The sequence below is a fragment of the Rattus norvegicus genome, chromosome 12 (assembly GCF_021556685.1).
Source record: "Rattus norvegicus strain SHRSP/BbbUtx chromosome 12, alternate assembly SHRSP_T2T, whole genome shotgun sequence".
NCBI classification, from domain to species: domain Eukaryota; kingdom Metazoa; phylum Chordata; class Mammalia; order Rodentia; family Muridae; genus Rattus; species Rattus norvegicus.
This window is the reverse complement of record NC_141545.1, coordinates 21,930,162-21,954,683: the sequence shown is the minus strand read 5'-3', so window position 1 is coordinate 21,954,683 and position 24,522 is coordinate 21,930,162. Positions and strand designations below refer to the sequence as shown.

General features: G+C 53.0%; 2 protein-coding genes across 9 annotated transcripts in view; one reads left to right on the top strand and one right to left on the bottom strand.

Annotated features, from left to right (window-relative positions):
- Chlsn (cholesin) overlaps window positions 1-24,522 on the bottom strand; it is a 103,234-nt gene that overhangs the window by 20,249 nt on the left and 58,463 nt on the right.
- On the top strand, window positions 1,817-17,006 carry Gpr146 (G protein-coupled receptor 146). The gene is given in 2 exon segments (NM_001109062.2): window positions 1,817-1,879; window positions 13,214-17,006. A coding segment is annotated over 1 exon segment (1,002 nt). The 5' UTR covers window positions 1,817-1,879; window positions 13,214-13,238; the 3' UTR covers window positions 14,241-17,006.

The window sequence follows — 24,522 nt, the reverse complement described above, 5'->3', positions numbered from 1 at the left end:
GTTCTAAGTGCCCTTGTTGAGGAATGCAGCTGATCTTATCGACTGCCACTCCAGAACACCAGGAAGACCTGCCAAGTCCCAAGAATGTGGCCTGGGAAGGGAAGTTCCGGCGTTTCCATGGTGCTTGGCCTCAGCAGGGCACTGGGCTGCAGTGTGAGATGAGACTCGTGACCACGCGTACATGGCATGCGGAGGCCTGAGCCGGGGCCATGCCTGACCCTTAGGAGCCCTCCCTGCAGCACAAGGGGGGCCAATTCTGTGGGATTTTTTCAAATATCAACCCCAGAGCAGGAGGTGAGACACAGCCTCACACACCCCTACCATGTCCAAGATGTCTAGCTTGGGGACTAGCCTGCTCAATGAGAAAACAGTCTGCAGTCAAGTTGGCAGCTGCGGCCCTGTGCGACGGTCTCCTTGCCTGGACTCTCCTCCAGCGTTGCTCTTCCTTTGGACATCTGTACTGTGCTTCCATGGGGCAGGGCAGGCAACCAGTGGGCACTCTGCACTGGGACACCAGGAGGGCACTCCGTTAACTGCCAGCACTTCTTAGCTGTGAATGAAGCCTCACAGGAACCTGCGGATAGGCCCCAGGAGACTGACACTTTGGAGATGGATAACGCAGCCCAGACCCTCACCAGGAGTCCTGGGGGCTGTTTATTTATGGTTTAGTTTTGTTTTTATGTCTACCTTGGCAGTCATTCCTCAGGTGCTGCCCACCTTGTTTTTATAAGACAGGGTTGGTTTTGTGGGGGAAGGGTTGGGAATGGTTGGTGGCCTGAAACATGAAAGTTAGGCTAGCCAAGGGGCTCTGCTTGCCACCTCTCTAGCACTAAGAGCACAGGCTACCACACTCAATCTTTTTGACATGGGTTCTGAGAGATCACATATAGGTTCTTATGTTTGCAATTGGGCCAATAACTCCAGGACCCTCCCCTCACTTTTGACAGTCTTGCTTTGAAACCCCAGTTGGCCCAGAATTTGCTATGTAAGCTACAAGGGCCTCAGATTTATGGCAGTCCTCCTTGCTTCTGCCTTTGAGTGCTGAGAATATAGATGGGCACCATCATGCCCAGTTAGGCTGGCTGGCTCGTTCGCTCTCTCTCTCTCTCTCTCTCTCTCTCTCTCTCTCTTTCTCTCTCTCTCTCTCTCTCTCTCTCTCTCTCTCTCTCTCTCTCTCTGTGTGTGTGTGTGTGTGTGTGTGTGTGTGTGTGTGTGTATTTTGTTGTTACTGTTTGTTTTTTAAGACAAGATCTCATGTATCCCAGGATGCCTTTCAGGTGATTTTTTTTAGCCAGAGACAGCCTTGAACTTCTGATCCTCCCTGCTCTACCTCCTGAGTGCTGGGACTGCACCACTACTTCTAGCTTATGTGATGTTGAGGATGAAACACCGGGCTTCTTGAAAGTTAGGGAAATACTCTAAAAAGGCATCATTTCCACTTTCGCATTGGACAGCAGCTACACAGTGTGTTAGGGCTGTTTTTCTCCAGACAGCTCCACACAGGCGCCAGTAGGCCCCGGGAACCACGAGTCGTGGAAATTACAAACTTTGATCGGGCAGGTGCGCGGCTCTCCAGTATTAAGGCGGCCTTGTCCGGCCATGGGGACTGTCCGCCCGGACTGGGGGCGGAGCCTGCGGGAGCTAAGCACGCGAGCCAAGAAAAGGGCGGAGCCACAGGAGCTGTGGGTCGGGAGAGAGGGCGGGGCCTGATCGCTTTGCTCGGCGGGCGGGGGCGGGACCACGCGAGCGGCCCCCGGGGGGGCGGGACGGGGTCACGTGTGTACACAGCCCCCGCGGCGTGCGCGCCGTGAGCTCCGTTGCCTCCTGCAAGCCCAGCTGCCCGCCCGCGGCCGGTGAGCGGGCCGCCGCCCAGCGAGCGGTGAGTGGGGCCCGGGGCGGGGAGCCCCTAGTGCTCGGTCCTGGGAGGGAGGGGACAGCGCCGAGTTGCGCTGAGTGGGCACCAGGGGCCGGGTGCACGGTCCTGAACCCGAGGCGGGCGGTGGGTCTGCTGCCCGCGTAGGCGGACAGGCTCTCCTAGGACGCTTCGTCCCTTCCGAGCGTCAGGACATTTGGAACCCGTGTGTAGAGATAGCGGACCTTGCGCCATCGGCCCTGGACATTCACCGGGCATAGGAGGCAACGCCAGGAACTAGAAGCCCCAGGTGAAGGGATACAGCTCTGGTCCTCAGGCTTGCTGACTAGGGCTAACTTAGTACCGCTGTCCAGAAAAGCACCTGCCAATTTAGCGCGCCCTGACTGTGATTATGTTCTTGAGAGCTGCATTCCTGCTCTGGTCCTGACCCAGCAGCTTGACATCTATGCCCACCCCCATGCATCGGAGGCATTGATAACCTGGGGATAAGCTAACTTTAAAGAACTATAAATTAATCCTATTGGAACGGCTCTGAATGTCCTGAGGTCACTCCATGCATAGGAGGACCAGGCACTATCTCTGAGCGTGCAAGGAGATACTATTAATAATTACACCGAGGGTACAGTCACATTACCCTTAACCTGTCATGTAGGTCTTTGAAGAACTACCACAAGGTCCAGATATCTAAACTAGAACCTCTGGTGTCTCCCAGGGTACAGTGTATCACAGTAGACTCGGTGTCCCCGTGACTTCTTCTTCATGAAGAAGGTTGAGACACATTCACCTAATGTGAGGAGGGTACATGGGGATTTAGGTCAGGATGTGTAGGCTCAGCATGTGCAAGGGAGTGAATAAATAGTATGCGCCAAGTTGGGAGGGGGATGGCTGGGCATTCTCTCCTCACCCACCATATCCTAGCATGACTCCCCCCTTTAATGACCCAAACATACTGAGACATATCAAGGCCAAGCTTCTGGGGGAGTAGGAGACCACAGATCTCCAGAGTAAGTGCTCACATGTGAGTTTTCTGTTTTCCTTAAACCTGCCCTAGCCACTTGCTCCTGCCTGGAGCCTCCTAGCTTCCCAGCAGCCCCAGCTGTCCTGACCCAGCAGCTGGACAGTCAACCTACAAGTCGGGCTGGCCAGTACTGGGTTACGTGTCCCTGAGCTCTCAAAGGCCCCAGCCCAGGACTCCAAGCACCGCAGAGGCTTCAAAGAGCAGAGAGAAGTGGTTGAGTTTTTTGTCTGGTTTGAGATATTGCTGAGAGAGCCCCCTCATCCTAAGACAAAGCACAGTAACAAGGACCAGACAGCCTGTGCATCCCAATGTCCACCCCAGAGGCCCTCACTCATACCAACAGGAGGAGTGGCTAGGAGTTTCCCCATTTGAATCAGGACCAGAGTAAACCTAGCAAAGGACTGCTGTGATCAGGGCAAATATGACAAGAAGAATAAAAATAACCACCAGGGCCGTGATAAGATCTGTGGCTTTGAGCGCTTCCCTGCAGGTGAAGCCACACCCAGTTTGTTTAAAAGCTGAGGTTATCAGGAGCCCAGATGGGGGTGCACGCCTACAGTTCTGAGTTTGCCCCTCGTTCTGGAGACACCTCTATCTATTGTTATTTTCCCCCACCGCCTCCCAATGTCGTGTTTGTGGTTGAGGCTATAGGTCCCAAACTGCGTTAGTCAGGGAAAAGTCCAAGTTAACAAACTGTGAGCAAGAATAAGTTCCGTCTTCCTCCGGGACACCCAGGGTCCATATAGGCACCCTGCCTGCTCCAAGGCAGAAGTAATTTGGTTTCAGTCTATGTGCCCCACCCCACCCCCAGCTTTAGAGACAGGGTGCTGCTTTTATGTGTCTGAGGCAAGCAGGCTGTCTGCTCCAAGCTTGCTCCTCTGCACACAGAGATAGGGGGCTGAGCCTGGCCCATGCTCCTTCCTCTGCATTGTGAGCTTGGAGAGCAAAAGGCTGTGAGAATCCAAACCACTCACGTGCGTGCGTCATTCCGTTTTCTTATCACAGGCCAGGAAGGCAGAGGAGTGGTTACAGGAATCAGCCTGCCACAGCCTCTGCCTTCCCGAGCAGTGAGTTCCTACGGCTCAGTGTTGTTTGCCAAGACTTCTGATCATCACTACAAAGGGAAATAAAATCAACATCTAGAAGTCATTTTTGAAGCACTTAGTTTTAAAACACACAGCCAAAGTTGAGTCTCCTGGCACACAGAAGCAGGTCACCTTATACCAACCCATCAGGCCTACAGTACAGCAGCGGATGGCCTACTGTGAGTGTCTGCATATAAATCTGAACGTGGAAGGAGTTAGGGCATGACCACAGTCCCGTACCCGGGGCACCAAGCCCAGTCTGTGTCTTCATTCACACGTCTTCCCCATCTGCAGAGATGGTGTCACCCAGTGCCTGGCTGGGGGCCTGAGGTATTCCCAAAGGTGCACTCAAAGATCCACCAGATGAACGGGGAGCAAGGACCTAGGTAGGCCAGGACCTGCAATGAAGACCTGGGGTGTTTTTCCCCTTCCTCGCTCTCTTTTTCATGGTATTGGGGAGGGAATGCAGGACCTCATTGAGCATGGTAGGCAAATGGTCCACTGCTGAGACACGGGACGCTCCCTGGGGGATTCTAGGCAGATGCTCTCCTGCTAAGCCACACCTCCCAGCCCTCTGTTTACTTTGAGACAAGGTCTCTCCCAGGTTGCCCAGGCTGGTCTTGTATTATTACACTGCAGCCCAGACTAACTTTGAACTTGGACTCTTCCTGCCCCAGTCTTCCTCTAGGTAGGATACCTAGCTTGTGCCATCACGCCTGGTGGACGGATGGTGCCAGCCTAAGTTGTGAAGCAACAGGCTACAGAGATTCCCCTGAACAACAGATGATGCGATTTCCTGATTAACAGGCAAGACATGAAATATGGAGTGTTGAATGAGTCTGCTCCAGCCACGTAGGAACAGGAGGGTCTGGGTCTACTAGCACTGTCTGGGGGCTGTTGCCTCTGGGGCTGCTTCTGGCCGCCTAGCGTCACAGGAAACCACTATTTTTTACTCAGTGTGGCCATGCTGTTGCTAGAGAAATCCACTAGCAATGAACTAACTTAGACCTCGTGAACTTGTTTTAAATAAGGCATAAAAAAAGATGTCAGTGTCTCATCTTTAAATGCTCTGACAGACCAGCTGAGAATGGACTCTGGTCCTTGTCAATTGTGACCATGAGCAGGGTCACTGCTGTGCATTTGCTGAGCAGGGAACCCCGTGAGGGGTCCAAGTAGCACAGAGCCTCAAGAATTTTAAGTTACAAGCGGAAAACACCCCCCACACACACAGCTACTTCCTTCCCAATTCCACATGCCTTAGAAAGCAGTGAACTCAGGCCAGTGGAGCCCATTGTTTACCCTGTAGTTTAATACTAGAGAAACGTCAGTGCGCTCGCTGTATCCTCATCAAGCTCCAAGCCAGAGCAGACTATATCTGCATAGCCTCTGCTGCCCACCTAATGGCCGTACTGGAGAAAGCCAGGTCCCCGGAGTGAATTCTGGAAAGTCTTGACATTTGCCCCTGTAGCCACACCCCACCCCTCCCTGATAGCTCACGTGCAGTGTGTCTCTTGGGTCCATGTGCTCTCATGCCCGCCCGCCCTCCGTTTCCCCTTCCCATGTGTCAGTTGACACAGAGTCCGAGCGAAAGGTCACAGACCAGCTTCTGTTGCTCCGATGACAGCTAGGAAAAAGACTAGAGATCTGTGCCCAGTGCTTCTGAGGCTTAGAAAGCACTCTTGATGCCCTACCCCGGACACCCAAGCTTGGGGGAGTTTCTAAGTCTACATCTGGGGAAACTGAGGGACAGGATGGCAACAATCTGTCTAATCAGAGGGGCATAGTCTGTAGGCAGAAGGGCTGGCAGGAAAGCCTCAGCCCCTGTGCCTGTCTGTCACAGGAAGAGGGGCTGAGCTTCCCAAGAGCTCCCAGCAGGGGCTCCCAGTCTCACTACCCCCATGTCCATTTCAACTCTTCTCCTGGGTGCAGCATACATCGGGCCACAGGTGTAATCAACACCTGTAGGTAAGGACGCTATTTAGAGCTTGACACAGTGGCCTATGCCTGTAATCCCAACACGCAGGATTGGCTGAGGCAGTGGGGTCATGAATTCAAGGCATGCCAGGCCTTCAATCTAAAACCCTGTTTAAAACAACGACAGAATAATCTTCTATTTTAAACTTGCACAACCATGCCTAAGTACCCTGATGTGGCATGTTGGGGACATAGAGGCCCTAGGTTCCCTGTGGGGACAGCGTCCACTGCAACTTGGGCTGTACAGAAGGGCAGACCTCACAGGGTGATGTTCCCCTCAGACCTGCCTGGACCCAGCTCTGAGCGAGGACCTGTTGATTGGCAGCACAGTGCCACAGTGATCTGGGCACGTGCGTTGAGACTGTCTACAGTGAGCCAGCTATAATGGACATTCTTGGAATCCCAGGACTTAGGCAGCTGTAGCAGGAGAATCACAATCTGAGGCCAGCCTGAGCTACGTAGTGAGACCTTAGTCTCAACAGAATCCAAGACCCCAAAGTTATGTTCTCAGGTCCGAGAGCGAGATGGTAAACTCCTGACCTGGACAGTACTTCTCGGAACTTCAAGGCATCCGAATATAGTTATGTTCTTGCGGAGGACCCCGTCTTGCAGGTCTCTGTGGTCTAGGATGCAGACGAGGTTTCCTTTCTTTAGTGCTCCTGGATAGCCCAGAATGATGGGGAAGAGGGGAAGCCCACTGGAGAATCTTCCCTTAGGCATCCCAGCCTTCCACATTGGAGGGCACTGGGACCCACAGCCAAGTCCTCAGAAGGCCAAGGGTGGTGTCTGAGGGAGAGAGAACCACCACCTAGGTGCCCACCAGCCTGCTCAGATCCAGGTACTAATTAGGCCACACCAACCAGGATGGAGGCAGTGCTCATTACCGGGCCATTCTGTCAGGCTTGGAAGGGTAGTGAACAGGTTGGCTGAGGTCATCCTAGAGTTAGCTAGGCAGCTTGGGCAGGAAACAGGAATGGAGAGTTCTTCCCTGGGGTCTATTCTGAGCTGCCACCCTGGCTGGGGTAGGACTGTCTTTGTACCCACTGTCATTCCTTCTATCAAAACCTTGTTCAGGTCCCACGGCAAACGTCAGTGCCATCTAGACTTGTCACACACAAGGAGAGCCTCCTTGTCCTGATCTCAGTCCTCCCTGACACCTGTGCTCTGCTCCTCACTTTGCTGCTTTGTGGATGGAGGAGACTGAGAGGCTATCAGCTGAGGGGTTCAGCTAAGTGGGGATTATCTCTGCTCTCACACACAGCCAGGTGTCCCCTGCTCCTGTAAGGCTGGCCTCTTTGTCCTTTCCTTAGTCTTCTGCTAACCTCACATGCTGGAACCTTAAGACCCTTCCCCTGGGGTTGTACCACTGTTGCTAGTCTGTGTGTGTGTGTGTGTGTGTGTGTGTGTGTGTGTGTGTGTGTGTGTGTGTGTGAGAGAGAGAGAGAGAGAGAGAGAAAGAGTGTGTGTGTGTGTATGTGTGTGTGAGAGAGAGAGAGAGTGTGTGTGTGTGTGTGTGTGAGAGAGAGAGAGAGAGAGTGTGTGTGTGTGTGTGTGACAGAGACAGAGACAGAGAGACAGAGAGAGAGCACCAACATCGTCCATATCCCCTTCCACTGTTCTCTGTTTATTTCTGAAGTTTCACTGAAGCTGGAGCTCAGTGATTCATCTATGGGCTGGCCAGCAAACTCTGGGAGTCTGTCTCTGCTTCCCCAGTGCTAGAGTTACAGACATACACAGTCTCCCCAGCATTTCATATAAACGCTGGGTCAGGTCCTCGCTTTACCAACTGATCTACCTCACCCCCTTCCCCTTTTATGATTGTAATTAACAAAAGTCTGACAGAGGGCAAGTGAATCACTGTATCATTAATGAGTTCATTAGCAAGCTAACTGCTCTTCTTGGGTAGCCTAAGGCCTGTGTGGTCCTGGCTCCTTTGTCCTCTTAGCTGAGGTTCCCCGTGCTTGAATGAGGGGGTGCCCAGAATGAGGGACACGTTGACCCTCTGTCCTGGCAAAGTTGGGAGTGAGTTTGGGGCTCGTGTTGGCCAGAGCCTGAGCTGGTAGCACCTCCCATGACGATGTAGATACAGAACGAGAGTGTGTGGGCTGCCACAGTACCCTCTGGGAGACACATCTGGGGTCGGTGGAGCCTGAAACCAGCAGGCCAGCTGCGGGGAGGCTGGGCTTTCTGAGACAGAGAGGTCAGAAGAAACCAAGAGCCCCACTGACGGTGTGAGGGCCACTCAGAGCTGGCAGAAGGACTTAGCAAGGTTGGACTATGATTGAGAGGAGCCTGTAGCTGCCAAGTTAAGATTGGCAGCCATCAGGAAGAACAGGGCATTGAACAGGAGACAGAGTCATGGGCTGGCCTGGCTTCAGAGGGGTGACTTGGTGCTGTGTCTGAAGACTGTGCAAACCAAAGGAGACCTGGGTAGGCAGGAATTGTGGGGGAGGACTTCGGGTATGGGAGCAGCCAGGAGTAGGAATGGAATAAAGGAGGTGTGATAAGGGTAGGGTCTGGGATGATGAGGAGAGAGGGAAAGGGAGAGGGAGAGGGAGAGAGAGGAGAGAGAAGAGAGAGAGAGGAGAGAGAGAGAGAGAGAGAGAGAGAGAGAGAGAGAGAGAGAGAGAGAGATATGGCCGAAACGTGGGGGACAGGTGGGGTGTTTCTGGCAACACAGGGCACCCACAAGCATGGGCTGGGCTAGTGGGCAGTGTTTTGTGACTAGAGGAAATGTTTTCTCCGTGGTCTGCTGAAGAGGGGCTGGCAGCAGTTGGCAGGGCCCCAGAAGTTGGGTCATTAATGAATTGTACTCACTCAGGCAGCTTTGGGCAGAATGTGACACGTGCTGGGGGCAAGTGCTGGCCTCCACCTCTGCTGTCTCTATGTTGCTGCATAGGGGGCACCTCCCTGGAGCCTACCCTATTATTGGACAAACTCAAGCATCACCTGACAGGCGCAGGTCTCAGTGGAGACCACCAGACGATTTCTTCCCAGCCTCCCACTGGTTTCTGATCCAGTTTCTCAGGAAGGAAATTACCAGATGGCCTGGCTAACTGGAAAGACAGCCTAGCCCAGGTCAGAGGGTGGAAACCATGTCATTGTTCACTGACTACAGGAAGTCCACCTTCTCCAGCAGCAAGGAAAAGAACAGGAAAGAAGATGCAGGGAGACAGGAACCCTTGGAAGCCTGTGAGTACATCCACACCCACATGCTATGGGGCAGTCTCCCTAATTCCCTTCTGTGGACAGAGAGGTTAGTTGGTTGAGACCACTGGACTTGCTGGGACACTACTGTTAGGTGCCCACAGCCTCAAGGGGGGTGACCCCAGTGTACGGTGCCCCAAGTGGAAGTGACTGGACTTGAGGTCCCCAAGGCCAGAGCTCTACAGCCAAGCACAGAGACTGGCTATGGTCCTAGAGTCTTGCCTGTTGCTCCCAGCTGTCATAAGGCCATCCCCAGCTGTTCCTCTCCAAGCTGCAGCCTACACCTTAAGGTGGGGAGGGAACACTCTCAGGGTGGCCAGAGGGACATTCCTAGGGCAGAGAAGTTGGGGCGGAGGCTCTAGTGACACTCTGACAGACCTATGCCTCTGACGTGGCTGATGCAGCCTACACAGCCACTCTGCTCTTGGGATCTCCCAGCTGTGCCTGCTGGGAGGAGGCATCTCCTAGGAGCAACATCAGAGCAAGCCATAAAGAACATCACTTTTAGAAGATAACTGAAAGCAAGTCTTATTCTGGCTTTTTTTTTCCCATCTGAAATAAAAGTTCTGATGAGTAAGAAAATTTCGAGCAGCAGTTACCGGATAGCTGCTAGACAAAGCTTATCAGCTAGCTGTTCAGCACCCACAAGCTGGCAAGAAACATGCCCCTCCCCAGTGCACGCTGGTTAAACAGCGTGGCACAGCCCGCAGACCCAGGCCATGGCAGGCGGCACATGAATATGGAGGGAATTCTACCCAGACAGACACACACTGTTCCACATGATGCTTTCCCTAAAGCCCAGCTGCTCACCCAGTGCGAGCCCGAGCCCTACCTCCTGCCCCACTTCTCACTGCAGGCCATTAGCAGTCCGGGCAGCTGCTGTGCCCACCAGGCTGCATGGGGGCCACAGCGGGGCAAGCAGTCCTGCCAGGCGACAGTGCTGTGTTGCCAAGTAGTAGCTCCTGCCCGCTCTTATGGCCCTGGACAGGTCACATGCATGCACATCTGGAAGTGCACGTGTGGGAGGCTTTGGACCCCCTGCCCCAGCCCTGATGTTTTCAATTCTAAGCCTGCCCTGTGCCACTGCTGTGCCTTCAAAGAGCCTTGTGTGTCCCTGGACCTGCAGTGAAAGCAGCCAGCATCTCTATGGCGGAGTCTCAGAGAGGTCCAACTATTTTGTCCTTAGTTCTACAGACAAAAGTCTGTTCAGTTCATTTCCTCAAGGGAAAGGGAACTCAGGACTGAACTAAACTGCTCCGGGTCTCGGGTCTCCGGGTCTCCGGACCTGAGCTGCCTGTACCCGACCTGCAGGCCTTCCCTGCCCTGGGGCTGGATGCTCCGGGGCAGATACAGAGCACCCCTCCACCCACCCTCCCACCCCCACACAGTGCAGAGGATGTGAGCACACTTGATCTGGAGGGCAGACTGTCCAAGTGCCGCCTCTCCTCCCGAAACCAGCTGTAAACACAGATAGGGAGGGGCCTCCCTGCCTGCCAAGGGAGCCAGCAGCTTTGTGAGTAACCGACTCACGGGAAACAAGTGTGGCAGGAGTTGTGTGTGCTGCTCACGGGCATCGCTGGCTGGGCTCCCTCCAGCCCTGGCCCGCCATGCTGCCTGCCGCTGGCCTCCGAGGGACTTGAAATAAAGGTAGGAGCTTGGTGGCTGTCACTTACTGCTGCAGGCTTTTTTTTTTTTTTTTTTTTTTTTTTTTTTTTTTTTTTGTGGTTCTTTTTTTCGGAGCTGGGGACCGAACCCAGGGCCTTGCGCTTCCTAGGTAAGCGCTCTACCACTGAGCTAAATCCCCAGCCCCACTGCTGCAGGCTTAATGGGGCAGAGGATGAGGAAACTAGAACTGATGACCTGCTACCAAAGTGAGTCACATACACGTGAGCAAGAGGGACAGAGCAGAATCCTTGGACAGAGGGAGCTCTTATTCGATACACAGAGTGCTGTACAGTCATCTACAGTGCAGGGTCTGGAGGGCACAGTTCCTGTTGTCGGTGTTGGGAAACTTGTTCTCATCAGAGGATCTTGTGGACTCTCATAGCCTCTCTCCACACTGAGGAAGAAGGGTTAAAAGTGGACCAGATGGTAGACTTTCCATAAAGCCTGCGTCCACAATGCTAACCAAGGCCAGGTCAGCAGCAATGTAATGTGGCGGTGGGAGTGGTGACCAGGATTGGAGAGAACACTCACTAATGCCCACCCACACTGTCCACAGAATACCCACTCTTCCCTGTGGACTGTGGCACTGTGGTCTGGTGGATGAAGCTCCAATACTGTGTGCTCCTGTTCAGCCACCAAAGTCAGGAGTCACATATGATGCCCTGGGCCTTCTGTGCTAAGTGCTAGGGGAGGCGCCACAGAACAGAAGGGAACAGGAGAGCAGGCCCGGAAGAGGTAACCAGAAACAATAGACACCACAAAGAGACATACTTCAGGAGCGGGCCAGGAGTCGGTGTGCACTGACCCTCCGCGGGCCAGTTCCCAGCTCCCCATGAAGCAGGCAGGGGACACCAAGTGAAACCCATGTCTGGTAGAGGATGTAGCAAGCATTTGTCCTTGAAGGAGGTCAGGGCCACTTAGTACTAGGCAGGGCCCCACTCCCTGGCCTTTTTTGTCTATCCATTGTCCTAGCTGCTGGGAGCACAGGTGAGGACTGCAGGGTCTTTGCTCAGTGGCCTCCCATGTGCTACATCTGAATAAGTCCCAGCATCACCTGCTGAGCTGAACCCTGTGTGCCTGACCTGGGAGGAAGACAGGCTGATGTCCAGAAACACACGATGCCAATGGCACCAGAATAATGGCTGCCACTGGAACTCCCCATCCCACCCAGAATTTCTGCTGGCCTGTGCATATGTGGTGGAAGAAGGACCCTCCATCACTGCTGTGACTGTCCCTGTAGTTGGCTGTGTAGAGCAAGTGGGGGACAGCCCTTAGTCCCAGTGGGGGCCCAAGGCAGGTGGACTAGTGCCAACACCAGCAGCCTGGCTTCCTCACTTTGTCCCTGCAGTCTGGGAAACAGGAATGTTCACTCCAGTGTATCTGCTCGGGATGCTTTTTCTCTTTTGATCTTGTGAGCCAGAGGTCTGGTTGCGCCAAAGTATAGTTTGACTGTAAAGTTCCCCATTAAAGAACTGGGTGTCCCTGAAGAACAGGTGAAGAGGAATTCTCTATAGACCTGCTTGCCAAACTCGCATTCACTTACATCAAGACTGACTGGACAGACTGCAACACAGGCTCTGTGCTGCCCCGTGGGTCAGTGACCCTGGGGGAGGAAAGGAATTCCGGGGCTCACCCAGGCCTCCCACGTCTCCCTGCATTGCTGGATCTGGGTGCCCAGGAACCTAGCAAGCGTCAAGAGTAACTACAAAGCTGGGGAAATGATGTGGGTACCACGCAGCGTCCATGCTCAGCCTCGGCGGTGCCTGTGCCTGCTGTCTCCACACACCTCCAGGGCAGTAGCTCTCCCAGGCTCTGCTCTCAGGGTACAGTGCATGGGGCTACAGGTGTACAACACCTGTATCTCACATGTGCTTATCCGTGTGCTTGTTCTGGTACACACACACACACACACACACACACACACACACACACACACCCCCTCTTCATGTCCCCCTTGGCACACACCATGGCAGGTGTGTGTCCATGTCCTACCAGATGACAGCCTATACTAATATCTTCTACAAAAGAAAGAGGGGGCAGCCTGGCACTGCCGAGTGCTCTGAGGTTCTGTGGGTTCTGTCCCCAAAAAGTCCCCTAACCAGTGCCAAAAGGCAGCAGTAGCTCTGTTCATGGTGACAGGCACAGCTGGTGCAGTCATGGCACAAGAAGGCACATGGAACATATGTCTAATGGTTTCTGCAACAGCCTCTCTGGTGGGTCACCTGGGGTTTGGTTTCCTTCACCAACAGTCCAGGAGTCTCACCATGGCTATGGATGGCTACAGCAGCCTGGCCTGGAGCCTCCTGTTTGCAGGCGCACATATGCTGGCAGATGCAGGTACACACGTACACAGGAGAGTGGTGACTAACTCTGTCCCTTCTCTCTCAACAGAGCTGCGAAGCTGGGGTGAGCTGCCATGTGGAGCTGTGGCCCACTCAACAGCACAGCGTGGGCTGAGGAGCCGCTGTGCCGGAACCTGCGCCTGGGGCTGTGGGTCCTCTCACTGTTCTACCTGGGGGCAGGTGTCCCTGTGGGCTTAGGCTACAATGCTCTTCTGGTGCTGGCCAATCTGGCCAGCAAGAACAGCATGACCATGCCTGATGTGTACTTCGTGAACATGGCTGTGGCGGGGCTGGTGCTCACAGCACTGGCACCTGCGTACCTGCTGGGTCCTGCCCACTCCAGGTGGGCCCTGTGGAGCCTCAGCAGCGAGGCCCATGTGACACTGCTCATCCTGTTCAACGTGGCTTCCCTGGTGACCATGTACTCCACTGCACTGCTGAGTCTTGACTACTACATCGAGCGTGCCCTGCCGCGTACCTACATGGCTAGTGTGTACAACACCCGGCACGTGTGTGGCTTCGTCTGGGGAGGGGCAGTGCTCACCAGCTTTTCCTCCCTGCTCTTCTATATCTGCAGTCATGTGTCTTCTAGAATTGCCGAGTGTGCCCGGATGCAGAACACGGAGGCAGCCGACGCCATCCTTGTGCTCATTGGCTACGTGGTGCCAGGTCTGGCTGTGTTGTATGCCCTGGCACTCATCTCAAGGATTGGGAAGGAAGACACACCCCTGGACCAGGACACCAGCAGGCTGGACCCCTCAGTGCACAGGCTGCTGGTGGCCACTGTGTGCACACAGTTTGGCCTCTGGACACCTTACTACCTGAGCCTGGGGCACACAGTGCTAGTGTCACGGGGAAGGACCGTGGAGGGGCATTATCTGGGCATCCTACAGGTTGCTAAGGACCTGGCGAAGTTCTTGGCCTTCTCAAGCAGTTCTGTGACGCCGCTGCTCTACCGTTACATCAACAAAGCCTTCCCCAGCAAGCTCCGGCGCCTGGTGAAGAAGATACACTGTGGGCGCCGCCACTGCTCCCCCGACCCTGCGGGGATACAGCAGGTGATGGCCCAGGCGTAGCTGACCCTCCCTGGGCCGACGTCCAAGGAGAGGGCCTGACCATGAGGAACACTAAAACTCAACTGGACGCATAGCACTTTGTTCCCCAAGCACATGGTGCTTCCAACCCAAAAGACACGCCGAAGCCAGAGTAGCACAGCAGGGCATTTCTCTTGACATTTTCTGTGTTTTCCCCTAAAAGACCAATCTTGGTCTTAAGCTGCATTGTGGAAAACAGAGGTGCCTTCTGTGAAGAGGCTGCTTCTAACTAACCCTCACCATCCCACCCACGGTGTGTGCCTTTCTCCCAGGGGCATCTTCAAGGTCCATGTCCTCAAAAGCAGGCTGACCTTTGGTTTCCCTGATATTTGGACTTTCTAAATGAAGCGATGAAATCTAAAGCCAGTATTTATACTCCATATTGATATGATACTTGATTCTCCTATTATTTTTTTAAATAGAAAGAAGTGTTAGAAAAATACCTAGTATTAAGAAGAAGGCAGTTCAGGGGAACACGGCTGTCGCAAATACCAGTGTTACAGCTTGAGGACAGGACAGTGTGTCAAACCTGTGGCAGCTCCACAGCCACTGCTGACAGTGACAGCTATGGTGCACTGGCCCTGTCCCCACCCACACATCTGGCACCTCTCCTCTACTGCGTGAGGATCTTAGTATAGGTCTGTCTTCCCAATGCTTCCACATATGCACATAAATAATGGAAGGAAAAGTGTGTTCTCTTAGTGCCAGCGGTCTTCCAGAGATCTGGATGTGGTAAAGTGTTAGCCAGGCATGGAAGGGAAAGGCAGGATGGTATGAGGCTAGGCGCTCCAAGATGACAAGGGACTGGCATCCAGGGAAAGCCCAGCTTGGCCAGTCCCACACGGCTGTGGGGTGGTTCGCAATGAGGCTCACCTCTCACAGGTTCCTCTGGGCCTTTTACCATCCTTGTGTTTGGTGATTATTTACTCTAACGTGGGCATGAAAAGAAGTCCCACACCAGCCTTGTCTAGGTTACATGGCAGTCCACAAGTCCCTGCTCCTAGTTCTAAAGATCTCCATGTGACCATCTAACCTGACGGCCTCTACAGAAGGCCAGTGTGTGATCCATAGCCGGTGGCCTTCCCACATGGTTCCAGGGCTGGTCCTGGCTGCTCCGAGTCGGTAACTTTAGTTTTATCTATTCTATGCAAACTATATCTTCTTGGATGGTGACTGCTCCAGTTAATCTGCCTTAAGGAGAATTAGGGAGAAACATGAGGCCCTCAGCTCATGAATAAACCAAAGGGCTGGGTTAGACAGGCGTCTTCAGAGTTGCTTATGGCTGAAGAATTTTGAGGACTTTAAAGTGGCAATGCCTGATTTTCCTACCATTCCCCCAGGCGCACAGCTGAGTGAGGGCTCTGAGGCTTCCCGTCCTGATGGCCATACTGAACACCTTAATGCTTGCCAAAGAAACAAGAACCCTCACCATGAATAATCTAGCTAGGCCTGGCCTACAGGCCCGCTATAATTGTCCTATGGGTGAGAGCAAGCCCAGGGACCAAGGTCAGGGCAAGCAAAAGGCAACCTAAACTCTGTGGGTCACAGAGGAAACAGGATTCTGGTGGGCAGGGCTGTTTGCAGTGTCAGGTCCCAGTTCAACGGTCTTTGCCCTGTGGACCATTTTGCACCCTTTGCTACAAGCAGAGGTCCAGGGGAGGGGCAGACCCCAGGTCTAGGGGTTCTATGCCCTGGAATCCTCACCCCAGTCACCCACAAGCAAGGTGGGGGAGGCCCAAATCATGTTCCTCTGCTGTACCTTCTCAGTGGCCTTAGGTACAGACTGGCCAGGTTCTTGGGGACCTGTGAGGGATTGGAAGCCAGGACCAGAGCTGTGAGAATGAGATCAACTGTATGGCTACTTGCTGCAGGGATAACAGTGGAGACCCAGATGCCTACCTGGGTCTTCCTGGTGGGGCCACACATCACCAGAGTAGTGGCCATCTGCAGTGCTGATCCCTTTGCTGTAGAGACCCCTGGAGTGATGCAACCTTCCACCCGGGGCCCCATTCCCACCCCCACCAGCCTCCTCCTTACCCCAGCTTTCCATCACAGCCGCCCACGCTCTGTAGGCCCTGGGCTCGGATGTTTGCTGTCTGTGATCCTGTGCTAAGTTCACTGTGTGTCTCCAGGGTCTGCCTCCCAATTCTGCCCTGCACCTTGCACCTTCCAAAGTAGGAGAGAACCTAAACCACACAGAGGTTACTGCGTGCGTGTGTGTGTGTGTGTGTGTGTGTGCGCGCGCGCACAGCTGTGCTTTCTTGCGTGAGTTTAAGACTTCCCCAAGGCATACTCTTCCCCAAGGCTTGTTAGTTTGGCCGTTGACACCGTCTTGATGGTTTTATTTACAACGAATGTTCTTATTTTCATTCACTCATAAGAAAGCTTGCTGTGCGTCATTATTCAGGATCCCAGAAAGGGACCTTTTTCTTGGGTTTCCTTCACAATGCCACATGACGCGACATAGGAAACCATTGCTCACTGGAGCAGATATGCCCAGGAACCACCAGACACCTCTTCTGTAGAGAAAGCTTTCAGCAAAGGTCAGGCCAGAGAGAACTTAGGACAATAAACTGCGTGTCTGGTTTTGGGTTTGAAGCCTGTGGGAAGATGTGGGTGTTCTCACTCCTTTCCTACAGGATATACCCCAGTGGCTGGGTCCATTTGCCGAAATTCTGTGAATGTGAAAAAGAAACTACTGATGAGAGTCACACTTCTGAAGACTATTAAATTATTTAACACTCATCACCCTGTCTCCCTTTATGGCTTTTTTAATGGTGGGGGTGGGGATTCTCACCACCAGGACTTTGCAACAGCGCCTACTACTAAGCGGTACAGTCAGGTCCAATGTCTTACTTTCTAAAATGTGTGCTTCTAGGGTACGTGATTTGTATCAGGAACCAACAAGCAAAGTCCCTTAAAGCTGGCTGTTTCTTGGGGGCTGGGGATTTAGCTCAGTGGTAGAGCGCTTACCTAGGAAGCACAAGGCCCTGGGTTCGGTCCCCAGCTCCGAAAAAAAAAGAACCAAAAAAAAAAAAAAAAAAGCTGGCTGTTTCTTGGCTGTATATGCAGCTTGGTGGAAGGGGGCTTCCTTAGCACACACGCATGAAGTCCCAGCTTTGGTCTCAGCACCCGCATGACCCTGGTATGGTGATGCATGCTTATAAACCCGCCAGTCATCTGGGAGCTGGGAGGAGGGCAAGGGCATCCTGGGCAACACAGTTTGAATCTGAGCCCAGTTGTAGGAGACCTTGTCTCAAGACAAGGTCTTCAGGGCTGTGGAGGTCGCTAAGGGATTAAGAACACTGGCTATAAACCACGTATGGTGGAGCACACCTATAATCCCAGCGCTTGAGAGGCAAAGGCAGGGAGATCTCTGAGTTTGAGGGCAGCCTGGTCTACAGAGTGAGTTCCAGAGTAGCCAGGACTACATAGAAACCTTCTCTCCCCACCCCCCACCCCCCAACAACAACACTGGCTGTTCTTCCTAAGGACTTGGGTTCAATCCCTTGTATCCACAGGGTGGCTCATAGCCATCTACATTTCCAGTTCCAGGGGATCTAACACCCCACCCATCATGTGGGGCACCCAAGTGGCCTTCATGGGTACCCACGTACACATTAACAATAACACGAATCTTTCTTTAAAAGACTGTTTCCACTCATACTATAAATCTTAGCACTTTTCATTTACTCTGTAGTTTGTCTACAGAATTACATTAAGCTGATAAACCTAGAGTTGCTAGATGGCACGTACCCTGTGACTGCAGGCCTTACGGGTAACAGAGAACTTGACACTTTCACTCAGCTGGCCGCAGATTAGCAAGGGAAAGGCTATATTTTTGTACCATCCTACTTTTCCCCAAAACGTCATCCATCTTTAGGGACAGGCTGAGGGTCTCGTTACAACCTAGTAGCTCCCTGGGGTCCCTGAAACATGTGGGAGGGTCCACCCCAGCAGCAGCTGACCCCACTGTGCAGAGTGCTGGGCGATAAGTAAACAGGTAGGAACCTGGGCGTGGTGCTCATGAAACAGACCCCGTGCTCACAGTAAGGAGTGAGTAAGCAGCTCCCAGTCTGGAGTGTGCTGTGAGCTTGCCTGGCTTTGTTAAATGCGTGTGTGAATGAACGTGCAGTTGGGGGTGTGCTTTTCCTGGTACTCTTATGGTGTAGTTGGCTTCGGCAAAACCAAGAGCTGAGATCAAGGGAGTCCGAATCCACTGGATCCGACTTACCTTGAGGCACAGCCTCTCTGGAGGATCGTCATAGTCCTCTGTGTGGTCCACCAGGGCAGTAGTGCAAGGACGGGACTCCTCCCACAGTTGAGTTCCCTGGCCTTGCTACACTGTTAGATGTACAAGTGGCAGGGTCCCTGAAAGATACACTGAGAACCTCAGCAAGTGTGACAGCCCTGCTGCCACAGGACCAGGCACATAGCCTCTAATCCTGCCCAGCATGTCCCGCAGTCAGCGGGAGGGACAGGACCAGGGGTGCACAGCGAGCTTTCCAAGGGAGGAACTCGAGCAGAGGTCCCCTAAGCAATCACATGCACTTCAGGCCTAAAGAGGGAAGGCAGTGCTAACTACGTTCCCAGACTTAGTCACTGTTTTCTTCTGGGGTGCACGTTAGGCCCCCGAGGTTTCTTTCCAACCCTAATCTGAGACATATCATAGCTAAGTCTCCGGGCTTCTTTTTAGAGAAAGGCGGGATGAGCCAGGATCCTGCCACTCAGCTCCCCTAGCCGCCCTGCAGTGAGGGAGCCAGTGTCCCTGGCTGATGTGTCAGGTCACAGCTAGGAAAAGGGAAGGACTTAAAATCCACCACTGGGGGTTGGGGATTTAGCTCAGTGGTAGAGCGCTTGCCTAGCAAGCTCAAGGCCCTGGTTCGGTCCCCAGCTCCAAAAAAAAAAAAAAAAAAAAAAAAAAAAAAAAAAACCCACCACTGCTGGAAAGTTATACTCGTTATGTGTTCTGACCACCCACTCCTGCTTTCCCCACTCTATTTCCAGGTCTCCCTCCATTTGTGTGTGTGTGTGTGTGTGTGTGTGTGTATGTATGTGTAATATGCATTGTGTGCGTGCATGAGCAGTCACCCTGGACACCCAAGAGCCTGCCTCCCTAGGCCACTAAAGGAGACACTGTCTCTGGGGCCCTGAGGAATTTTCTAGAATGATGGGAACAGTCTCTTAATGGGTCGCTGGATATGTGGCTGCATGCACCTGTCAGAACTCATCAGCCAGGAACCTGGAGATCTGTCAACCAGGTCAGGTATGGACTGGCCCTTAGTGTCTCCTGGGGAGAGGACAAGAATGGCCAGCTCCATGCCATCCTCATCATGGATGACATGAGCCTGGGAGACACACACGGAATGCTGTAAAGTGAGAAGTGCTGTCAATTTCAAGCTGTGAACAGAAGAGCCCGCCTTAGGACTTCCCTGGGTTTGTGTGTTTCCTGTCTCTGAGACAGGCTTAGCTTCAGAGCTCCACCTTGTGGCTGTCAGTGGACTTGCCATCAGTGACTTCAAACCACAGGCAGCACAAGCCAGGGGCAGGTGGCCAGGAGCCAGGAGAGGACAAGTCAGGCAATCGCTATCAGCTTGCCAAGCCCAAGACCCTCCCTCCCACATTTGATAACGTGGGTCCCAGCTAAGTATCCCGAGCAACCCCACTGATGTTCACTACAGGAGGGATTTACATGGAGAAATGCTCTGATCTCTAGGGCTTCTGAGCATGACGCTGGGCTCCTTTACAACATATCCTATGATCTTTAGCAAATGTGGGTCTGGGGATGAGTTTGTCTTTGCCACACCATGGAGAAGCTGAGGCACGATGGGTCTAGGAGGCAGCGTGGCTCTCAGAGGGACGGAGGCCCTAACACTGGCCATTCTTTCCCTTTGCTGTAGAGGACATGTGTACCTAGGGTTGCTCTCTTGTAGCCTTCTTGCTCAAAGTCACAATCTTGTAGACTTCTTCCCAAGTCACAATCTGCTGAGGCCATGGAGGCAGGCCCCGGCACCCTACCCAGCATGCGCAAAGATCCCACGTACTCCAGTGGTAAGGCATGGCTAGTCTATGCGCAGGCCACAGATGGACCGCTAAATACCGTGTGGGGCTCTCAGGTCTCCCCTGCTGTGGCAGACACTGCAGTGGATATGGAGGACATGAACAAGGCCCTATCATATAGCAGCCCCCTGCAGGGGGCTTATGAGACTGAAGATACAGGCTCCCCTCTCCAGGCTGCAATGGCTTTATAGGAGGAGTCTGTCTCGTGAACCTGGCACTATATCAAGTGTCCCTACATTCTCCCTCCCTGTGCTTTCAGGAAAACCCAAGGGTCTGGGCTCTACTAAGAGGGTCTAGATTGTTTCACTATGAGTTCCCAAGTCCTGTGTAGAGGTGTAAGCAGCTGGGAGAATGGGGATCTTCTCAGGTCTCATGGACTCCTGACACACTCTTGGTCAGCCACACGTACAAGGTCAGGTCTGAAAGTCCTGTAGACAGTAACGGGACTCAGGCTCTCTGTGACCACAGGAAACTCTGCCTTGATTAGTACCAAGCCCAGTGTGATGATTTATATCAACTAGATAGATACAGAATCACCTGTGAGACAAACTTCACACACCAGCCAAAGTTTTTCTAGAGTGGGTGGACTGACTCGGGACTCTCCCCGAATGGGCAACTCCAGTTCATGGGCTGCCATCCCAGATGATAAACAGGAGAAAGCAAACAAAGAAAATATCAACATCTACCTCTCTCTGCTTCCTGAGCACAGTAGCAGTGTGACAGCAGCCTCTTGTACATGCCTCTCTCTTCCCTGCCATGAGACTCTCCTCTCAAACCAGGAGCCCCAAATCAACCCTCCTCCCTTAAGTTGCTTTCTGTTAGATGACAGGATCCAATCAATACAGCGCAGGAGGGGCTGGGCTGCAACTACACACACTCACACAAACATACGCCCCCAAGGCAGATCTCTGCACAGACACAACTCGGGATTGTACTTGCCAAGGACTCAGCAAGCTTGGGCTTCCATCACGGCTTCACCCTGAGATTCCTTGTAGCTGACTCAACAGGGCAAGTGCAGCCAAGTCTTAGAGTCTCTCACCCACAGCGAGGAAGGGAGGTGACTGCTGAGGGGGGATATAGTGCCCCCAAGTCCTTTCACTAAAAAGGAGGCACTAGCAAGGGGTGGGACCCGGGTTAGGGTTACTACCGCTGTGCAGAGACACCATGACCAAAAGCAAGTTGGGAAGGAAAGGGTTCACTCGGCTTACACTTCGACAGCACTCACTGTTCATCACTGAAGAAAGTCAGGACAAGAACTCAAGTGGGGCAGGAACCTGGAGCTAATGCAGAGGCCACGGAGGGGTGCCGCTTACTGACTGGCTCTCCCGAGATGCCCGGCTCAGCCTCCTTTTAATAAAACCCAAGACCACCACCCACAGTGGCCTGGGCCTCCCAACCAATCACCAGTTAAGGAATGCTACGTAGGCTTTCTTATAGCCCAGTCTTACGGAGCCATTTTCTCACCTGGCGACCCTTCTGACTTTAGTGTGGGTCAAACTGACATAAAATTAGCTAGCACAGGTGGAATGGCAAGATGGGCCTGGGCCCAAGTGCCTGGCCCAAGGCTCCAACCAGGAGCGCTAGTCTGCGCAATGATGGGGTTGTGGAGAATTAGATCCTGGGATGCACTGGCCAGTCAGTCTGGTCTACTGGGTGAGGTCCAGGCCAATGAAAAACCCTGCTGGGCTCAGAGGAAGTGATAGAGGTCCTGAAGATGACACCTAAAGTTGAGCTGTGGCCTCCATGCACGTGTGCACCATTACCACCCCCACCCTACCCCCGCTTTAAATAATCCAAAAACCCAGACAAGTTTCCTGGAAAACTCAGTTCCACAGGGAAGCTGCATGTCCTTGGCAGACCACAGCATCCTGTGACAGGAAGCCAGGCAGAACAGGAGGACCAAGAGTCATGTTGACAGCATCCGGGGCTGCCTCAAGATCCCCACTATCTCATCGGTGACACCAGAGAAGACCGAAAAACCACATTAAAGCACTGCTTCAAAAACCAAAAATCACCCACGAGTCAACAGAGATGTGAACAATCAGGTGTCTAGGGAGGAAGAAAGAATGACGATCACACACATACACACACAGACACACAGACACACACACAGACACACACAGACACACACACGCACACACACACAGACACACACACGCACACACAGACACACACACATACACACACACAGACACACAGACACATATACACACAGACACACACACACAGACACACACAGACACACACACGCACACACACACAGACACACACACGCACACACATAGACACACACAGACACACACACAGACACATACACACAGATACACACACACACAGACACACACACACAGACACACACACATACACACACACACACAAGACACACACACATACACACACACAGACACACACACGCACACACAGACACACACACATACACACACACAGACACACACACGCACGCACACACACTGGCTCTGGCACTCCAAATGTGCACTCCAGGGAGGCTGAGGCAGGAAGATGGGAAGTTCTAGGACAGCTTGGGATAACCGGCCTCAAAATAAATAAAATTCAAATTGGGCAGTGGTGCACACACCTTTAATTCCAGCACTTGGGAGAAAGAGGTAGGAGATCTGTAAGTCTGAGGCCAGCCTGGTCTATAGAGCAAGTTCCAGGACAGCCAGGGCTACAGAGAGAACCCTTCTTTCGAAAAAAAAAAAAATTCAAAACCAAATAAACAAAGCCAGTTCCTGGGATTTGGCTTGGTTGGCAGAGGGCCTGCCTATCACCTCTGTCACGCACAAAGCCAGGAGTTCTAACCCCAGGTGGCACAAAGCAGGTCTAATCCCAGCACTAGTCAGCAGAGGCAGGAGGATTGGGAACTGAAGGATAGAGAGGACTGGACGCCTCCCTCAAATCTGCTGCAAAATTGCCAGGAAGGGCCTGCAGCTGTCTCTGCAGTCCTTGGCGGTCAGTTGGTATTGTATTGAGGAAGCAACACAATGTGGGCAGCACTCGGGGATCCTCGTCAGGGTCCATCTACAGCACCTGGTAGGAAAGCCACAGTAGCCTAGAACAGACCCCAGGCTCAGCCCGCACAGCCTCACTGACTGCTCCAGGTCACAGAATGGCCTGTGCCCCTAAATGCATGTGCTCGGGCCAAAACAGCCTGGTAGGCAGTGTTCCTGTAACAGTGCTACTGTGTGTGAGCAGAGATGCCACACCGAGAGCTAGGGCACCAGATAGACGGGGAAGAGGAGTGAGCCAGACAGAAGCCAAGCCCAGCATAGTGAGGACAGACGTCTCACAACAGAAAAGGACCAGGTACAGAGCCCCGTGCCTTCCAGCATTAGCCAAAACAGGATCCACACTGGCCTTTCAATCCACAGTCCCAATTCTAGGACCTGGCTTCCCTTCCTGGTTTTCTGTAACCCTCATTATGGAAAAGGTTTCTTACAGGTCGTTCTGTGAACCTGTCCACCTGATCCCTGGGCTGCCACATTGTAAGACCAAAGTCATGGAGTCATTGGTTCTTACCTTAGCCAGCATGATACAGTATGGCAAGATGACCCTCTACCCCCCAGACCACATACTGAGTTCCTTCCTCAGGCCCCCAGATGCCAATGCCCCGTAACTACCCCTGTTCCAAACTGCAGGGTCATCTGGCACTGTAAGGCACTGGAGAAAGGCAAAAGGGGCCTCTGAGTTGCTGCCTAAGAGACATGTGTTAGCCACCATCACTCTGTAGACTTTCAGGGGAAAGTGCAGGCTGTGTTCTGGAGATGCCCACAAAGTAGTTCAGACACATGGCATCCCTGCCCATCTTTGTATGCCCAGTGCAGCAGGCTCAGGGCTCAGAGAGGTTGGGGTGAGCTACCGACCAGCTAGAATATTTGAGCCTGGTGACGGTGCCTAGCCATATACATGTGCCCCACCTAACCAAACTATACGCTTAAAACAGAAGATTATAGACTCGGCCCTCAAATAAAGCTGGAGTTAAATGTAAAGACATGGCAGGGTTGAGAAGACTGGAAACGTCATCACTGTTGACACACTATAAAATGACGCAGAAGCACTGTCTGCGGTCTGTCCCTGAGCTTGGTCTCTTCTGAACTGGAATCATGAAGCGTGTGGCATTCTGTGTCCAGCTTCTCCCTGCAATATCTGAAGGGCCACCCACACTGCTGTGTCAGGACTTCCACCA